Below are 20,166 nucleotides of genomic sequence, written 5' to 3'. Positions count from 1 at the left end.
GAATTGTCAAAATTGAATGTCTAACTGCAATCACAAACTCATCCTCAATACCTTTTTGGTATGTGAATATAGACAGTCATGTCCGACCAGGCTTCTATACTACATTCATATGCAAGAGATTTTCCTCTCATCCCGGCCAGAACCTAAAGAAATCACAAGCAGCAATGGTTATCCAGTATTATCATCATCATAAAATAATGCTCGGAATATACAAGGAATGTGTTAAAATACTTCAGTTGGATCAGTGGTTCTCAAGTGTTACTAACATGGGGAACACTTACGGTACTCTGCAATCCTGCAATTGCAAGCATAGTGTCCAAAATGGTGTGAACACAGCGAGATTGAACGGCTCACTGCATTTGTGTTACGTCATACTTTCCCTTCGGTCAAAGGCAAGTTTGCGGCCATTTTTAACCGGTTGACCGAGCGCTAAATTTGATAAAACCGGTATCAATGGAAAGCTGCTGCTTTACGGATTACGAAATTATACATTTCATTCTGCTCATGACCCTGGAACCCCCAAAATCACGCCTTGAAATTTGCATTGTGATGGAGTTTTTCATGGTGAAGCAACAATGCTATCTGGCAAAACGAGAGTGCAGCTCAGAAGAAAGAGAAAGACAGAATTTTTGCGTCACAATGCATAACTCCATCACAATGCACATTTCGGGGCTGATTTTGAGGGTTCTAAGGCCCTGAACACAATAAACTTGAAAAATAAAATTCCTATTTCCGTAATCAGTACAGCAGCAGCTTTCCATTGATACCCGTTTTATGAAATTTAGTGCTCGGCAAGCTACAATGCTATCTGGCAAAACGAGAGTGCCAGACAGAATATTTGCGTCACAATGCATAACTCCATCACAATGAACAATTCGAGGCTGATTTTGGGAGGGTTCTAGGGCCATGAGCGGAATAAACTTGAAAAATAAAATTTATATTTTCGCAATCAGTACAGCAGCAGCTTTCCATTGATACCCGTTTTATCAAATTTAGTGCTCGGCAAGCTATAATGCTATCTGGCAAAACGAGAGTGCCAGACAGAATTTTTGCATCACAATGCATAACTCCATCACAATGCACATTTCGATGCTGATTTTGGGAGGGTTCCAGGTCCATGAGCGGAATAAAATTTATAATTTCGTACAACAGCAGCTTTCCATTGATACCCGTTTTATCAAATTTAGAGCTTGGAAAGCAGGTCAAAAATGGCCGCAAACTTGCCTTTGACCAAATGGAAAGTATGACGTAAGTCAAATCCAGTGATCGTTAAATCTCGCTTTGTCCACACCATTTAGGACACTGTGCTGCAAGCAACCTAAAATATTTGCTGAGTCATAAAAATAAAAATCTCCAACAGTACACATCTATAGATTACAGGTGCAGAAAATGAACTGTGCATCAACACAGTGTTAAACGAACAAAACCATGAAAATATGTTTTCACACATAACAAAAACATTACAATGAATATTTGTTGGAAATCAGTGTGACTTCTACTGTTCCCTTCCAAGTGGCAGTTCAGAAACAACGTGATATCAATATGTCATCACTAGGGCGATTTTTTTTTGACCTAAAAAACGGAAGATTTTGACCTAAAAAATCTAAATTTTGACTTTTTTTGACTTAAAAAAACTGAAATTTGACCAAATTTTGACCTCATGTATGCAAATTAGGTGTTTTCGCACATAATGTTAAAATTGTACTACTTATCTTCATTTCTGGTTGGAACTGTCTGTCCTTACAAAGTAAATTGGCCTGAAAGAACGTTTATGGCTCAAAAACGGACAAATTTTTACATGAAAAAACTAGTATTTTAACGAAATCTGGCCCTAGGAAGAATTGCAGTAGTTACATTACGTATTATGGTGGAATAATTGAAATTTGTTGTAGTACAACGAAAGATACTTTCCTACATTCTCGGGTAGAAAGTGTTAGTTTTTTGGTATTCATGGTGTTTGTCAACTACTATGGTAATTTACACCAGGCCGATATTCTTCATTATTTTCCGTAACTGCCAACGTATAGCACGGCCCACCTCTAGGCTTTTTGTAAGACACCGCTTACGCGGATGAGGTGGCGAGGAGGAGCCTAGCTAAACCTCCAACACTTAGCTATCGGAATTATGAAGTCGACCTCGGTCGGAATCTAACCCACACCCATTGGTGTTGCAGCCGCGGATTATACCACTGCGCTATCTCGGGTAGAAAGTGTCTGTTCTTACTAAGTAGCTTGCCAAGAATGGAGAAAGAACGTTCAACAGCAGCAGTGGTTAGCTGACAACACTGAAGTTGTGTGCACACTGCTTGCTGGTGATGCACTGTGTTGCTTCATTCTGACAATGTTGTCTATATCACAATTTTTCAGCTTGCGCTTCTTGATGTAAGAACCATGTAATGCCCCAGCAGTCTTGCTTCAGTTAGGATATTGTGGTACGTTGACCATAAAACCATGTCACTATTTGTTTCATTTGACCGTTTATGATTCCCAATGAGCAGACGATCGGCCATTTAAAACGGTAGGCCTATAAAGTAGGCTACAGGCTGTAAATTATCAAATGATAAGTTCACAGACAGCGTAAAATCTACGATACAAACGAAATGTAGAGGTCAAAAAATGTTTGATTTTGTAAACAATTTTGACAAATTTTGACCTAACGCTACAATTTTGACCTAATTTTGACTTTTTTTGACATGTCAAAAAAAATCGCCCTAGTCATCACCAATCATATGTGGGTCACGCGTTGAGCGTGTTTTGTGACCTCTAGAGAGCCGCTGGAGCTCCATGGGATACCTGTTAAAAACCACTGAGTTAGGTACATAGTTTTGCTTTTAGCTTCTGAAGAAATGCGATAGAAACATAGGAACATATAAATAAATTTGTTTTGTTGAAAGATTCTCTCTCTCTCTCTTGTTGGAATTCATCATCACTTAAAATAAGTATGAATTAGATATATTAGATACACTTACAGAATTGCAACTTTGCCGTGCCAGAAAACCTTCATCAGAGTCCACAGAGAGCCTGTGAAGTATGGTGAATGATAATGCTGATTCATACCGCACTTCACCAATGCCATAGCATTTGTGGCATCACGGTTCAAGAAACCATATAGGGCGAGGTTTAACAAACCATGTACCTTGGAGATTGTTTTGTAAGCTTAGTCAAATTAGCTTTGCAAATCAAACAAACTAACCACTTTTATTGTACTTTGATCTCCTGCTATAACTATGTTGGATATTCATATTCATAGTGATATTTCTACCTAAAACGCTCACCCACAATGCAAGATCAAACTGCTTCAACTGAAGTGAAAGATGGAAAGACATTACAGCTACCCCCAACAATGCAAAATTACAGAATGCATAAGTCCAATGAATGCTAAACGCTGCAAATTGGCAATTCCGTGATCCCTCTGGTGGTACTGACGTTGGTATGATAGAGCTTGACAGCGGTAATAATTTCACACATTAAAGCAAAGCTATGAAAACAACCTTCTTCTGCACAAAATTTGATTACTTTGCCACAACGATGTGAGTAATCTGATGGTGAAATAATGCAACAAATTTAAGTATGCCACTGCATTTATTTGAAAATTGCAAGAGTAATTCGATTTAAATCATCTTCTAGGTTTCAAGTTGTGGTAAAATCAATTAGCACCTATTTTGGAAGTCAAAACTTCTAATTGACTGCAAAAAACGCCATGGCCGATCGTCAGATGAGACTAGGTCATCATTTCTAAAAATGTTACAATATAACAGTGGTTCTCAACCGGGGTCCGCGAAGCATTTTCAGGGGGTCCGCGAAGCCTCAAAATAGTTGATAAACTAATTTGTATTTTTTTAAATTCGGAAAATCACGAGGCAGTTTCACTTCATTACTAGTAAAACTCCATAGCTCACATCCACAGAATGTCCCTCTGAGATGAAATACCCGACTGTGCAGACTCATTTTAATTGCAAAATTGTCAACAGCCTACTGATACAAACATTTTGATAACCTAATTTGTATTTTTTTAAATCGGAAAATCACGACGCAGTTTCGCTTCATTACTAGTAGAACTCCGGAGCTCACACAAACAGAATAGCCATCTCTGAGATCCAATATTCTACTGTGCAGACTCATTTTAATTGCTAAATAGTCCATAGCCTACTGATATGGTACAAACATTCTGCTGTTTAGAGATGTTTTGTTGAGGATTGCAAAAAAAAAGTTGGATGAGTTAGGTCAATCACGGTGACTTCGAAATGTTTACAAAAATCCATTTTCTCCTGTGATATACATAACCATTTTTTCATAATAACTTCAATATAACCTGCTAGATAGAAGTGACCAGGCCTGGCGGTATATGTTTGCCAATTATGGTGGCATATTTGTTGCCATCATACCCAAATGTGTCGTCGGAAGCATTATGCGCTATTATTACATTCGCCCCCACCTCTATTTGTAGAAATAGATTTTTGGCACTCGGATTTTCCAGACACGACCACGTATTTCAAGAAATGCAGTTGCAGGATTCGCATTGAAAAAATAGAAGTGAACCCAATTTCTATGTGAATATTATGATGTTATTTTCAAGAAAATTCATTTTGTTGCTGTTTATCACTAAGCCTACAGTTATCATTTGCACGAGACAGATGACGATTGCACGATAATTGAGCTAAATTTGAACTGAAACTTTGTGGGGGTCCGCAGGGTCTGAAAGGGGTCCACGAAGACAAAAAGCTTGAGGACCACTGCAATATAGCATCATGATACCAGCACCTAATTAAATATTCGATGGTTAAGTCATGCTAAATGTGCAGGTGTAGGATTTATTGAAAATATGATGTATCAGTTAAATAGAAATCACCAGAAAACACTGACCTTACTGGGTTTTCAAATTCACCATATAAGCTACCGCCACCTCTGTCCCCCAACACAGTACCACTTGGCATAAATATATGTTGAGAAATGATAACTTCACATTCCAGATTTAATCTGAAAAATTACCGATTCAGTTTTCAGTAAACATATTTTTATTAACATATTGCTCTTAACTCACCCCGAAAGAGCATTTCTCCTTGCAAATTCTTCTTGGTAAAGGAAATTGTGCATATTTTGCAGATATGAATTAGAAGTGAGGTGTGTCAAATATACTTGAGACAGAGTTTTTTTCTTGGGTGATTCATACTGTATTTCTAGAAGTTTCAAGTTTTCTTCATATGCACTTTCGTGGCTAGCAGGAGTAGGATAGTCAATGATGATTCTAACAATAAGAGGAAAAGCGACGTGAGCGGATATGTGGAAGTTCTGAGACGGCCAAGATTTACATAAACGTAAATCAAACAGACTGCTGATGAATTGAAGTCGAATGCCATGGCATAATTTCAATTGATTTATATGTTGAAAATATTCAAACTGGTTTTCTATCTAATTCCTCGAGTTATACATTATGAAATAAAGATTGTCACTTCATATAATGTGAGTGTCATTATTGTTATCCTATTCGGGTTTTTTTGAACTGACTGAATAACAGACTAAAATTCATCGCAAATTGTTGCAATATTTGTTCTCATTTAAGATCAAAGAATAAAGGGTCAGCAAAATTCTAAAATTTAGTATTTTGTTGAAAAGTCTTTCGCCAAAACAAATACCTGCTGCGAAATGGATTATCAACGTCGAAATTGATGACGAGAAGAGGTATCTCTTTGCCAAAGTCGAAAAACAGCTTGCCGTTATATTCACTGTCCACAGCTGGACTTTGAAATCGCACCTGTAATGTATGAGGATTGTCAGTAGGTAATTGCATCTTCAACAACGTAATTTGAGAACTTGTAATTACACATACCATGGTTCCGATCCTGCAACTCATTTATATGGAATTGTTTATTTACTAGGTTCAGAACAGCAATTAAAAGCTGTCGAAGCTCAGGTTCAGGTTCTGTCCCAAGACCGAGACATTGGAGAGCACAATCCATTCCAGTGCGGGTTCTGAGCCCAAGGAAATATGTAGGGTGGTGGCATGAATTATATCCAGCGTAAAACTTACCAGCCAGACTATACTGCCAGCAACCCACACACCGAAACAGCCGAATAGGAAAGAAGATGCAATGAAAATGGGAGAAATTTTCATTTGAGTATTTGATTGAAATTTGCACTAATTATAGATAAATTAGTTCCCAGACTTGAAGATTGATTCACTGAATACCTTTTACCATTCACCACTTTGTGATACGCACCACAATTCATACTGAAATTTTGACAATTTTCAATGATAAATTTACAGCATGGCTTTTCCTGTTCTTCTTGAAACTTCATAGAAGCGATGTAAATCTGTCCGCATGACCATCGAAAGGAGCAGATATGTCAGTCTTAGTACTCAAAAAGCGCTTAGAGCAAAGTTTTTCAACCAGGGTTCCATGTACCAGGTACCACTCAAGGGTACATGAACCAGATTTAAGGGGTCCGCGAAAGGTAAATGTTGAACTACATCACCAAAAAACTGCAAAACCAGATTCATATACTTCGGTAATGACATCTTGACAGGGACTCTGACTACCTTGTCTAGTCCTTAGCTTAAATTACACATGGATGTTGAGGTTAATGTAATGACCTTTCTAAATTTTTGGGGTAAGCGTAACTGCCATCAATATTTGAAGGGGTAAAAGAGTTCAAGAATCTTTGACATAGAGTAACTCACATGAAACATGAAATCATCGCCTGTAACAGGCGATGCATCCAGTTGAGTGACATATATTTCAGCGTCTGTTTGCTTCATCTTGAAAGATGCACCAAAAATCCAAGCCCTTTTCCATGTGCTCTTCAATGAACATCCAACAGTAATTGGAAACAATTTTTTGAAGATTATTGAAGACTATTCCATACACACAAATGTTTACATTTCTATATTGTATGTCTAGAGCAGATAATTATCATGATTTGACTTGATGCCAAAAAGTACGCGAGTTCCTTGCCCATGTGCAATTAATATTGGTACAACACAACGAGAAATTACTAAGATATAGTATATTGTATAGTCCTGAGAAATAGTAATGAGTCAAAGAGGGCATGATCACAACTTTCCCCCAGAATGTTTGATAATCATATGAGCCAATGATAAAAGGCAGTTCTACAATAAGAAGAAATTCGAAATTTGAGAAATACTAATACAAGTAATTATGTCACATTTTTACTGAATCAATAAAGAATAATTCAATGATTAATAAAATTGATAAGCTAGGCGTTCTAATCGAAGCGTTCTAATGTCCTATTTACCTTCAAGTGACCAGTGAGCCGCAAACAACATTTCCAAATTTTTTCTGTTCCATTGTTTTCTATCTGCTCCATATCAACATGGTCTACTTCCTGTGTAGGATTGGAATAAAAAAATCAGATCAAATAGGGAAATGACTGGAAATTTTTTGCAAAGTTGAACGAAAAATAAATGCTATCACAAAAATTATTAATAAACTGATATCATTCTTCCAAGTTACGGCTGATATGTAATAACCGAAATCGGCTGTAGCCTAATCCTGGATAGCTACGGTAGTCTAGACGGTAGTCTGACCCTCATTAAAATCAAACAATATATACTCACATGAACATCACCATCTCTTATCCGTTCTTTTAGTATTGCCTCATGGGAAATCTCTTCCCTCACAAATCTGTTTGTAAAATAAAATTTCGTGTGATACAATAAAAGAAACTTTGATCATTGGCAAATCCCATTAACCTATTTAACGTGAATAATCAGCTTACTCGTTCCTAGCTCTGTAGACAGCAGCCCTTTTTATCCTTTCTCGACGTTCAGCAGCACTCTCCACTTCGCTTTCGGTGTCACTATCACTCTCTTCCGGCACACTGAGAAATTGAAACGTTAAACTATTTTCTGCAATAAATGAATTCCTATTATCTTCATAAATCAACCAACAGACTGAAGACCCTCTTCCTTGGGAACAATAGCAGGAGCGAGGATGTAATTATACAATACGCATCCTGATAAATATCCAGGGTTGTAATGACTCGAGTCATGACTCGACTAGAGTCCGACTAGAGTTGCGAATTTTTGGTGACTTGACTTGACGCGAGTCATTCTTTGAAATGCATAAAATGACTCGACTTGTACTAGAGTCATTGCGCATGACTCGAACCAAGTCCTACGACTCGAGACTAGGACGACATAGACAGACATTTCATTGTAACTTCAAAAATAGTAATGTTACCACATTTTTGGTATTTTCGGCTATCAGTCCTGATACTTGGAAAATAGGTCCAGTAACTGTTAAGACTAATGAAAATTACTATATTATGAATACGAGCCATTCTTTATCATTCGAGCAGAGTTGATAGAGGTGGATTGAACAGGATTGAACTGAAAAGTGAACAGCAGACATAATTACTTGAACTCGGACTCTAGTCAGAACACTAGGTCTCGGACTCGACCCTCTACTAGCTGATATTGGACTCGGACTTGACTCAGTGGTGAATTGAAAATGACTCGACTTGACCCAAGTCAAAACCATAAAAATGAGATTGATTTGTGACTGGGAACCTTGAGACTTGGTTACAACTCTGTAAATATCAACCAGATATCGCCGACATCAGCATTTCCACGTATGAAGACACCGACCTGATCGGGTGCCAATAAATTGGTCGTTATCTGGTTCAAGAAATGAAGCTATGATATTCTACCACCACGAGATATCAAATTTTGATATCGTTACATAAGCTTTTGAAAGGTATCATACAATAATAGAGCCACTGTCCAGTATCAATTGTAATTCCCCATTGTGTTACATCACCGGACAAATATAACATTTGTATCAACAATATTTCTTTAGTCGAGTGTAAGAGAGTGACATAAGAGGTGAAAATACTTGGCTGCATATTTATAGAAAAGTATTTTGACAGGCAGTTGTCTCATCGTATATTCATTCTAGCAGTAACGGCACAGCATCTGAAATCATGATCACAAAATTCTTTGTTGGACACATTCCGCACTCAAATAGTAATGCTTTCATACCCACATTCATTGCAGTGAATAATTTATTACCTCAAAGACTTTTCGTGTGCCCCTTATCAAGAGTTAACATGGAATAACAACTATGGAATAATAACAAGCATATAGAAACAGATTCAAACGAAAACTAAATTGGAAAAGTATGACATAACAATTCAATAATAAAAAGGGATGCTAGGTTGCTAGGCAAAGTCAGCTGTACCGGTAGTAATAACAAGAGACGAGAGAAAATCAAAATTATACAATACACGGACAAACCTTGGATTAATAAACAGCAATATAGAATAATGGAAAATTTTAAGATCATGTAAAAACTCCTTTTGCAGGCATAAATCAGGGTTGGTCTATTTTACGATAGTCGACTCCAAAACAGACAGATCGTAGGCAGATCTACATTTAAGAATCACGGTGAATATACCGTAATTGTGATAACTGGCAAAAACAGGATATTTCATTAGATGTTGACCGATTGCTGATTGACTTAAACTCAGAGACCCGGTTATAGGAACAAGAGTCGACCGCTTCCCTACACCGACGAACAAGTGTATAACGATCAATAACAGTATACATATAGTATATATATATATATATATACATACATAACTATACTATATATATAACTATATATATATAGTCGGATATTATCTACTGTCTAATCTAATCCCCCCGGTCTGAAGATACATTATTTATATCAGAAAACTTTAGCAGTGCTACAAAACTGAGAAATTTTGCAATGCAAGACAACGTGAGGTTGTTGGCACAAAATTGATAATGATCAGACTTCAAATGACTTTCAGTGCAGAACGTTTGATAGGTGGATCAGAGTAGATACCTTGGTTTCTGTGACATATTTAGCTGGTAACTCCATCCAGTATCCTCTCTCTTTTCAAAATATCTTCTCATTTTCTTATGGAATTCCGTATTCAAGTGTGACACATAACTTTGATTGTCATCAAAGTTTAATGCGCAAAACGGGCAATGGAATATTTTATCTGAACACAAAACTTAAATTAGGATAGAATATAATAAGTGTCATTATAAAAATTGACCAGCCTATGAAATTTCGACTGCTTGATTCCACTGATAACCCAGCTTTGGCATACAATACAATCATAATAAAGTTCAATCACTTAATACAGGCCAGGGATATCTAGACTTAGTCTGGTCTAGACTCGTCTAGATATCCCCGATACAGGCATTCGTGTTCAAAATGCATACAACAATTATCAGGGTTGTAATGACTCGAGTCATGACTCGACTCGAGTCAGACTCGAGTTCCGATTCTCTGATGACTCCGCTTGACTCGAGTCATTTTCTTAAAATGCGGAAATGACTCGAATCGACTCGAGTCAATTTGTATATTGACTCGACTTGGACACGAGTCATTGCCCATGACTCGAGACTCAGACGGTCAAGACCGACATTTCATTGTCATTTCAAAGAACAGTAAAGTAACCAGTCTATTGGGATTTCGTATATTGGTACTTGTACTTGAAAATGCGACCAGAAACTGTTAAAATTGAGGAAAATATATATATTATAAATGCGAACCATTCGACATCACCAGACAGAGTTATATAAGTGGGTTTAACAGGGCTTTAACTGGAAACTGAACACTGAACAGTCAATACAATGACTTTGACCTGGACTCGAGTCATCATACCATGACTCGGACTCGAACCTCTGTTCGATGACTTGGACTCGGACTTGACTCGGTGGTGAATTGAAAATGACTCGACTTGACTCGAGTCAAAACCATAAAAGTGAGATTGACATGTGACTCGGAGCTTTGTGACTTGGTTACAACCCTGACAATCATTATGTTGTACGAATTGTATAATTTGAATATTCTGCTATGAAAAGGTGCGATGTCAAAACAGTTTCCTATGCTACTTTTAGTAACGTCAATTTTCTAATTTTACATTTCATCAGTAAAAAAGATTCAAATCATTTGAGCGAAGATTGATATTTTTTGGATTAGAAATCTTGAACGATAAGTATATGTTATTTGAGTGAGTATTTGAGGTAACTCAGTACCAAACTCTTCATCTACGTTGAAGATCCTGATGTTCGGCTTACCTGGGAATAAGGTATTGTCAAACATCCCTCTTGATTTCATTACCAACGTTTTCCTTGATCTACCACCTTGTGACTCAGCTGTCCAAACAATCATTTCCTGGTATGTTTGAACAAACCAGCAATCACTTCCTCTGTGGCAATGTCCACGATGCCTAAAATAAATAAACCCTTTTGTTTGTTAGGTGATATTTTCATAATTTTATAATCATCGTAATAAAGCAATGGCAACGAAAGATAGGAAGGATTTATATTGATAAAAATAAACCTAGTAGACGTGCAAGTAGCTAATTACTTCAGGGTTGTTAAATTTAAACTACCACTATTCCAACAGATATTAATACTTTATACTGTCAAAATTTTGTTCGAGAGTGGTTTAAGAGTACAATCAAAATGTTTTAGTACAAACCGGTCTCCTATTACAACCATGAAAGCGAAATTATGAAATTGAATATTCATTAGATTTGATGAAGCGTTCCGCTTCTTGATATGTAGGTCGTGGGCTCGATCCCCGGCTTGGTCAGACCCAAGACCTGATTAGTAACACTGGTATCCAAGACTTCCCGCTTGGCGTTTAGCATTACCGGGATAGCATGGAGGGGTGGTGCAAGACTCAGAATACCATGTAACAGTGGCGGCTCGTCCTATAGGGCAACTGGGGCATTGCCCCACCTAAAATTCTGTTCAATAACAATTCTTTACCATTTATAGACGCACAACAATCTATATATACCGAAATCACAGCGAAAATCGTATTCTTCTTGTCCTTTCTCTTGTAAATGCCCATATAGCGAAGTCTATGCGAAAATCGAATTCTCTTGCGTGTTTTCGCTTTGCGAATGCCTAGCGGGGGCATGCCCCGGTAGCGCTCATAACAAGCTTTCACTGTCTATTCTCTCAAAGCCGCGCACAATAAAGAAACGGTGATTTACTCTCTCCTATTCATAAAATTACCGAGCAACCGGGGCTCAATAGGTCTGTGCCCCTAAGGTGTGATGTAACAATCGTATCTATATCTGAACTCGGTTACGTTATATTCGTTTAGTCGACCTTTGCTGGTATAGGTCGATTTTGATGGTGTTTCACACCATGAAAACTCTTGAAACTTGGTATGTCATGTCGTGATGGTGGTATTTAACATTGCTCCAAGTTTCAGGGTTTCTACTTAAAGTTTAGGGTAGTAATTCCGTTTCCGAAGTTGAGTGTGTGCTGATCCGTCATGTATCGCAAACAGATTTTACTCGAAAGCCGGTATTGGTATCCATTGATTTTGACGATGTTCAATACTGAGATCGGTTATGACATTTGGCACGGTAAGTCTTAATGTTAGAATCGAACGCTGTACCAAGTTTTAAGTTTGTCACTGAACTATGTTAGTGGTAATTCCGTTTCCTAAGTCGAGTGAGAGCTGACTCGTCATTTATCGCTAACAGATTTTACGCAAAGCGGGTATTGGTCTCTATTGATTTTAACGATGCTCCTTACCTAGATCTGTCATGAGCTTTTGCACGGTGTGTTTTGATTTTAGTATCGAACGCTGTGCCAAGTCTCAAGGTTGACACTCAATGATTAGGGCAGTAATTTCGTTATCAAGGTCGAATATGGTAGAGATGTGCTCTGATCTGAAACTTTAGCCTACAACGCATTGCGGATTTCACGCAAAAGCCCGTGTATCTGTGGTAACGTTAACCGTGTTCAATACGCAGATAGGTGACGAGATGATGATATCATTCTCATTTGCATTCAAATATTTACTTTGATATTATATTCTCCAATGTCAATTTCACCGTGAAATTGTGGCCTTCAAGCCATTTGCTTACAACCCCCTGTCAAGCGCGATAGCTATTTCGTTTTCGATGTCGGCTAACAGTTGATCACTGGATCAGCCTATTCCTCAGTAAATTTTACGCAAAATTCGGTCTGTTCGCATTAATTTTGACAGTGTACCATACCGAAAAGGGCCATGCGGCTACTTCTCGATGATGTCATGTAACAGTGTACTAAGTTTACGGCTTTCATCCACGTATATATTCGGTAATATATTTTCCAAAGGCGATTTCGCAGCAGACCTACAGACAGTAATAAAACCATATGTGTCGTGTTACAGTCTCCAGTTTCAAGGCCAAAATCTCCCATGCTGTACCGAGACCGAGTTTCCGAGACTGCTATTCTTAGTTCTTCAGAATGATGTTTTGGATTCAATATGACAGGCCATATGTATGAGATAACAATTGGGTATGTGTCCGAACTCGTTGACCTTTCCAATTAGGCTTACGCAATCTCTCGAGTTATAGTCATTTCCATTTCTGCAGTTAATTAGTCAGGTCTAGTGCGAGCATGAACCGCGCTGAATCTTTGTTCCGTACGCCGTTTACGCAGTTACCACACTTCAAGTCACAGCTCACCGGTAGACCTCTCGTGGCACATACGTTAAAATTACTGTTGTCGGAAATTCATGTTACCGTAACATCATTAAGTTACTTGTTTACGTTGGAAAACGCCATTGTGACGTCATCTTGATAAAAAGTCGCTTGCAGCCCTTGCCCCACCACCCGATATTGTCACGAGCCGCCACTGCCATGTAAGGCTATTTCTGCACCCTCCTTGTCCATCGGCATATGCACAGATCGTGTGTATGTCATATTATGAGTCGGTGTGCCGGCATATGCCGCAAAAACATCAAGGATAAATATACAACGTCCTATCCTATCTTTATTTAGATTAATGTCAATATGAATTTGTCTTGGGCGGATTTTAACAGGAGGAAGTTTCTGGTGCATAGAAGTCAGTAAGACATCATTTCAATGTACCAACTCAAGTATTTCAAACAGAAGTAATTATAAATATATTGTTTTTCATTTTATCTTAAATGCTTTCGACTTCTACCTGAATTTGATAATGTTTCCTAATTAGGTGTCATACATGAATACATTTACCACTCTCATTAGTAGTGCTACTGACCACAGGCAGATATGGTAAAAGTAAACGTTGTTGCTACTACTATTATTCCGATATACTACTTTTTACTTTACATAATCCAAAGGTATTATTCACATATCATCTACGTCTGGATGAATATATTTCGTCTATTTATATTTGAATAAATTTCCTAAATTTTCAGAGATTGGCTCACGTCGACTAGGGATTCCTATCCCTCACTTCAACTGAGAGTATGCAGGATTGAGATAATTTCATAACGACGTTCGAGTATAATGAATGACGAGTAACATAATTTTCCCAAGTTTAGTACGCCCCCATTTATAATACGCACCCTTAAAATTGGATGCAAATACTGGGAAAACGCAGTAGGCTACATGAATAGTTGTGTTTTAGGCTACCATGTCAATCTGCTTTGCGATGTCACTGTTGAACAATAATGACCTAACTATCGCTACTCATTATACAATTAACTGCATTGTTTGTAAACGATAGTAGATAGCAGCCAAAGCCAGCGAGGCCGGCGACGCGATAGTTCCGGCCAGCGACACGTCATCTTGCGCACGAGGCCTAGTACATATGCGATTGCTCAATGCTCAGGCCAACGGTTATGTCGTGCGCACCAAGTCTGTTGAAGACGCAACTGATTACGCAAGCGATTATATCTTGCGCACATGGCCTTTTATATATGCGATTGTTCAGGCCTGTCGTTGACGCGATGTTGCGTTTTATATTCTCTGCATTACTTTTCATTCAGTGTGCATGTGCATGCCTCTTCTTTACTTCGCCTAGGCTAAGGTGGGAGTCTGATATTAAAGGCTACTCCAAGTTGCTTCGATAATTAGGAGTTCTGCATTACTGATCAATGATCATGATCATGTTTGCAAACGAGTGACGCAAACGTGGTTTGCAGAGGTTGTCAAAGTAGTCAAGAAAGCTACTCAAGTAGAAGTAGAAGTGGCGACGAAAAAATCTACTCAGGTACGGGTAGAAGTACTTCTTACATAAGCAACCTAAAACTACTTGAAGTAGAAGTAGAATTGACTGACTTTAAATCTACTCAAGTAAGTAAGTAGTTGTAAACACGATCGTAGTTGGTTCGCATGGACTGTCAACAGCTATGCGGAAGGTGATTGATTCATATTGATGCATCCCAGGAAGTGTCAATTTTTGACAGCATAAGCATTCTTTCGCATCATGGGATGTAAATGATAATATTGATATGGAAATACGATACTAATCCTTTGTTTACTCGAACACCCCATATAGAGAAAATCATGGCATGCCCCCCCCCCCCCCAATGTTATAAGGCTCCTAGCTCAGTCGAAGAGCAATACGGAGAAGTTGTGTCGGATACGGCTGTATTAACATATGGCAGACCGTAAAAATGTCATATAGTGTATATAGCTTTATTTTCGGACAATATAAGGCATTACTACACTTGCTTTTGCTTTTATACTTCAACATGTATGTTCTCCAGATAAAAGAACTGAAACTATAATTAGAACTCAACGTATAATACTCGTAATTAAAAGAAAAATACAAATACTACTTCTAAAAAATGGAAAATATATTTCATGTCGACCCACTGCAAAAACTTCAACATCGGATCATCCGTATCATTGCCAAAGCCCCACGGGGGCCTGGATGTACAACTGACAAATCGCTTCTCAAAAGATTTGGTGTTCTTAACATAGGAGATATGAGGAAGCTAGAAATTGCCAAGTTTATGTATCAGTTCCATTGCGGTCAATGTCCCTCAAATTTCAACGACTACTTCACCTCGGAGACAAAAGCGCACAAGTACAGCACACGCGCGTCCACGAAGAACAACTACCATATGATCAGGACGGAATACAAGAAAACGCATTGCTCCATCAAGTAGCCTATGCCAGATCCCCATTGTGGAACATCATCTCGCCAGCTATCCGACAGTCGCCGAGCATGTCCGCATTCAAGTCGAAATACAAGCACTTTCTTCTAACTGAATACTAGCCAACCTTCGACCGAGCGAGATAGTGTAATGGTTATGCTTCCGGCTTATCGAACGGTAGGTCGTGGGTTCGATCCCCGGGTCATACCAAAGACTCGATAATTGGTATCCGCACCTATCCTGCTAGGCCAGTGGTTGCCAAACGATAGGGAATTCCCCACTGGTGGGGAATTTCGGGATTTTTGGTGGGGAATAGACTCACTGTTGAAAAAATCTGTGCAGTAATATTCTCCTTTATCAAATGTCGTTTTGACATGCTGACCGAATATTTCATAGCTCATTTGCAATTCAGCTATTCATATTATCAGTGCCTCCAATTAGCGAGAATTGCCTGGACAGCGATACGAGATCTCCAGAAATGTTTTTATTCATTTGTACACCATCATCGGTCACGAAACGTAGTGATATAAAAATTCTGATTCGTTGTAATAAGAGCTCATAGTGCTGAACATTTATTCAAGGGAGATCGTGGACTCGTTAATTGATAGCACATCCGGACTCGTTAGAAATGAAATTACATATTTATGTTATTTCAAGTTCATTTAGTATTGTGCGAAAGTGTAGTTTTTACGGCGGCTTATATATATATATATATCGCACGCATGAGTTCGTCAACATCAGGAAGTTTATCTGACCCATGTATTATTCGGTATTTACTTATGTAAATTGATGCTACCCCGCAACATATTTCAAAATTTTCAAATCCCGCTTATTTTTCTGTTGGCAGCGCGCCGGGTGGATACATATATTTACGGAGGTGCATTTACGGTTACTAGTTCACCGCTGCGTTAATTTTATTGCGTGCTGATCAATTCCGGGGATCGTAACAATCATCAATAGCACGTACTATATACTAAGCAAAGTCTTGCAAAATTTTATTGGAGGTAGCACTTTAAAGGGTAGATATGGATATAGAGTTTTTAGGTAGGGAATGAAGGCTCGTCATAAATCGGAAGTGGGGAATTAGGATAAAAAGGTTGGGAACCACTGTGCTAGGCGCTCAGCAATCACGGATAGCATGCAGGAGAAAAACGGGGGCGCAGACTAGATGACCGTACGGTCGTGTCGCAACTCCGTCGTCAGAGCATCTCGACGGTGCAGGCGAAAAAGAGTATCATATCATATCATGTCTCTCTCTTCAGCGGGATTACCGGACCACGACCTAACATCGAACTCGCCCTCCGCCACATGCCACCTCATTTTGTCGCTGGCGTCTTATATTCTCTGCATTAGGCTACTTTTCATTCAGTGTGCATGCCTCTTTTTCACTTCGCCTAGGCTAAGGTGGGTGTATGATCTTAAAGGCTACTCCAAGTTGTTTCGACACCTTCCTATCTTTTCATTTTATCGCAGTCTTGTGATGTTTTGAAATGATGAAAATATAAATAAAACAGATTGATTGATTGATTGTCCAGAAAGTTTCAACTGTGGTCTGCTAAAACACGTCTAGCTAACGTTAAAAAAGTCAAAGTCCACTTTTCCAGATTAGGGCACGTCATGGGCTGCTAGGTATAATAGGTAGGCTAATTGCTAGATTGCGAAACGGTAGTTTCAAACGTTAGGGGCGCCATACTTAACGTGATGAAATTTATGGTATAGGCGACAATGCAGTATGAACGAAACCACGCAACCCGGTATCTAAATTATATTCAGCGATACTTTCGTTGAAACATATTTGCCACTCCATATCTACTGTGCTCGGGGCGCAACGAAAATTCTGGTTATTACATGACTTTTACTTAAATGTTGGTACTACGTACGTGAAAACAGCCCCGAAATTCCTTCGGCTATATTTCTTATTTGAGGATTAAACTACTTCTACTTGATAAACTGAAAATGGCGAAAAGTAAGTAAGTAGTTCACAAAATATTACGAAGTAGAAGTAGCGAAAAAAAGATCTATACTTGAGTAAGTAGCAGAAGTAGAGGAAAACTACTTGAGTACTTCGAAAAAGTAGAAGTACTTCTTTACTGACCACCTCTGGTGGTTTGTCATATAGCAATAATAACCCAAATATTACCAGCAATATTTATTGCTTTGCCCTTTGGACATCCTTGGTCGAATATCCTGATATTCGTGGAAAACGACGCCATTCTTACTTCGCGTTACAGTCTCGTGAAGGAATAAGCTCTCTTCTCCCGCGCAGCATTCACACTCTCCGCAGAAATCTATCAATATGAATGTGGTAATATTGGCCCTGGAAGGAGTTAGTCGGTTCTATCTTCGGTTCTATCCTCTCCTATGTCGGAACGTTACCGCATCTTTACAAAAAAGACACGGTGACGGGCATATAAAGAGGAGCGAATGAAAAGAGCCAGTTAAACGTCTGAAGAAAGACACCCGAAAACTCGAGATAGCACACTGTTACATCGGGCACAAGGCCGAGGTGGTTGGACACGATTTTGCCCAGCCCTAGTCGCGAGCCCTGTATGTAAAATTTGTACAATTGCGCAGTACGTACGTCGTACAGTGATCATTGCCGTAGCGAATGTCAAGTCCAAGCGAGATAATCAAATCAACGTAATCAGTAGGGTTTCATTTGTTTTGGACACTTTGTTAAAACATGTTTTAAATGATATTTTCAACAAATGCCATCTCAATATTTTTAAGTTGTATCATTAAGTCTTAATTGAGTAAATACTTTCGAAAAACAAGCAATGTGAGCCTTGAGACGACTTGCATTAGATTCAGTCGACGTATGCGATATGGAATGGTTGGAACCCCCGGAATCGTCGTTGATTGATCACCCTATGGGTGACAAAGACTAATGCAAATAACAACATCATTGACCGAATTCACCCTTCTCAATATACTTACCTACATTACGCATCTCCACAATTACCCTTGGCTCCAACAAGTAGCAGTGCTTGCAAGCGAATAGGTACCTTTCCTTTTCCACTGCCAACGATTCCATTTTATAGACCTATAATTCTCAAGACACAGCAACAATGTCTAAGCAGCCATAGTGTCAAAGCTATAGAGAGACAATGTGTAGCACAAGTGTAAGCGACTGCTCCTCATTTAATGTTACAGCTACTTTGCGCTGGCGCCGGTCGCTCAAGAGAAGCGGTTCTCAACCTTTTTGGATATGCGCCCCCCTCGGCGATGGTCAAAAAATTCGCGCCCCCTACACTTATCGTCATGTCGAAAAGAGCACATCATCTAATACAGTGGTGGGCAACCTTTTTCCTAATCACGACCTCATTTCGATTACTTATGTAGCCCAACGCCGCATTCCAGGGCATAGCCGTAATAAGCTAACTGGACGCAAAATACCTTGTTAATCTGTCCATATATCCATTCCCGGTGAACTCTGGACTATTCTACTTCTCACAACGGCCTATCGTACGCACCGAAATCGCGAGTGGCAATGTTATGAATAGTTGCTGGGATTGCATATTGTCGCGCGCAGCGCGAAAATTTTTCAGATTCACGAATGAATTCCGTAAGTAATAGTAGCAGTATCACATATTAATATAAAATTTTATCCTTTCTCAGCCCATGGGATCAGATTCATACCGGTAGAGTTTATGGAGGGAGGGCTTTCGAAAATTTTGAGCAAGTTATAAATAATGATGCATCTTCGGGGGGATTGTTCCGATTCCGGATCAGATTGAGAAGGGCGCTACTATATTAAAATCGAAAAATGACGTAGGCCTAATGTTGAATTGCGCGGAGCGCGAAGAAAATTTCAAGATTAGTTAAAATCGCTTAAAAATTCGAGGGGGGAATCCGTAATTTCAATTTGCATGTCGACGGCCGCCAATACATCCTACTGATCAAATTAGGTATCGACGGCCACACAAATTCCATTCTACGGCCGCAGGTTGCCCATCCCTGATCTAATAGTATGGTATATCTTACACCAAGTTTGAATCCGCATTCCAATTATTGAGTATTTTACATTTCTGACGATTTTCCCTAAACTTGTTTGAAAATAGCAAGAAACATTGAACATGTCATCAATTTAGTTCAAGGTAGGTTGCACTGAGGCTAGTAGTGACTATAAAGAGCACGGTTTCGTTCTGTACTGCCATGCTAAATTTGATCAGTTTTGGAATTGAATTAAATTTTGTTGATTTAAGGTAGCCTAATTTGAGGGCGAAACCGGCAACCTATATTGCATCTAATTCTGTCTTAAGCAATGCAGTTCACCAGCTATT

The 20,166-nt window shown here is 38.8% G+C and overlaps 1 protein-coding gene across 1 annotated transcript in view; it reads right to left on the bottom strand.

Annotated features, from left to right (window-relative positions):
• LOC145443237 (3'-5' exoribonuclease HELZ2-like) overlaps nt 1-19,508 on the bottom strand; it is a 68,608-nt gene extending 49,100 nt beyond the window's left edge. The window contains exons 1-13 of the mRNA XM_080321226.1: nt 18,821-19,508; nt 18,024-18,171; nt 11,077-11,228; nt 9,830-9,989; nt 7,737-7,838; nt 7,576-7,642; nt 7,254-7,343; nt 6,679-6,798; nt 5,633-5,751; nt 5,041-5,244; nt 4,863-4,976; nt 2,969-3,020; nt 52-143 (exon numbers count right to left, since the gene is read on the bottom strand). Of these exons, the coding sequence (XP_080177352.1) occupies nt 52-143; nt 2,969-3,020; nt 4,863-4,976; nt 5,041-5,244; nt 5,633-5,751; nt 6,679-6,798; nt 7,254-7,343; nt 7,576-7,642; nt 7,737-7,838; nt 9,830-9,989; nt 11,077-11,228; nt 18,024-18,171; nt 18,821-18,917 (1,517 nt within the window). The 5' untranslated portion in view covers nt 18,918-19,508. The remainder of the gene's footprint in view (nt 1-51; nt 144-2,968; nt 3,021-4,862; nt 4,977-5,040; nt 5,245-5,632; nt 5,752-6,678; nt 6,799-7,253; nt 7,344-7,575; nt 7,643-7,736; nt 7,839-9,829; nt 9,990-11,076; nt 11,229-18,023; nt 18,172-18,820) is intronic.
• Between the last annotated feature and the right edge of the window lie 658 nt (nt 19,509-20,166).

Source organism: Botryllus schlosseri, chromosome 7 (genome assembly GCF_051294905.1).
Source record: "Botryllus schlosseri isolate E-star chromosome 7, Bs_hap1, whole genome shotgun sequence".
In the NCBI taxonomy this organism is placed as follows: domain Eukaryota; kingdom Metazoa; phylum Chordata; class Ascidiacea; order Stolidobranchia; family Styelidae; genus Botryllus; species Botryllus schlosseri.
The sequence above is the reverse complement of the archived record's forward strand: the minus strand, read 5'-3'. Positions and strand labels throughout refer to the sequence as shown.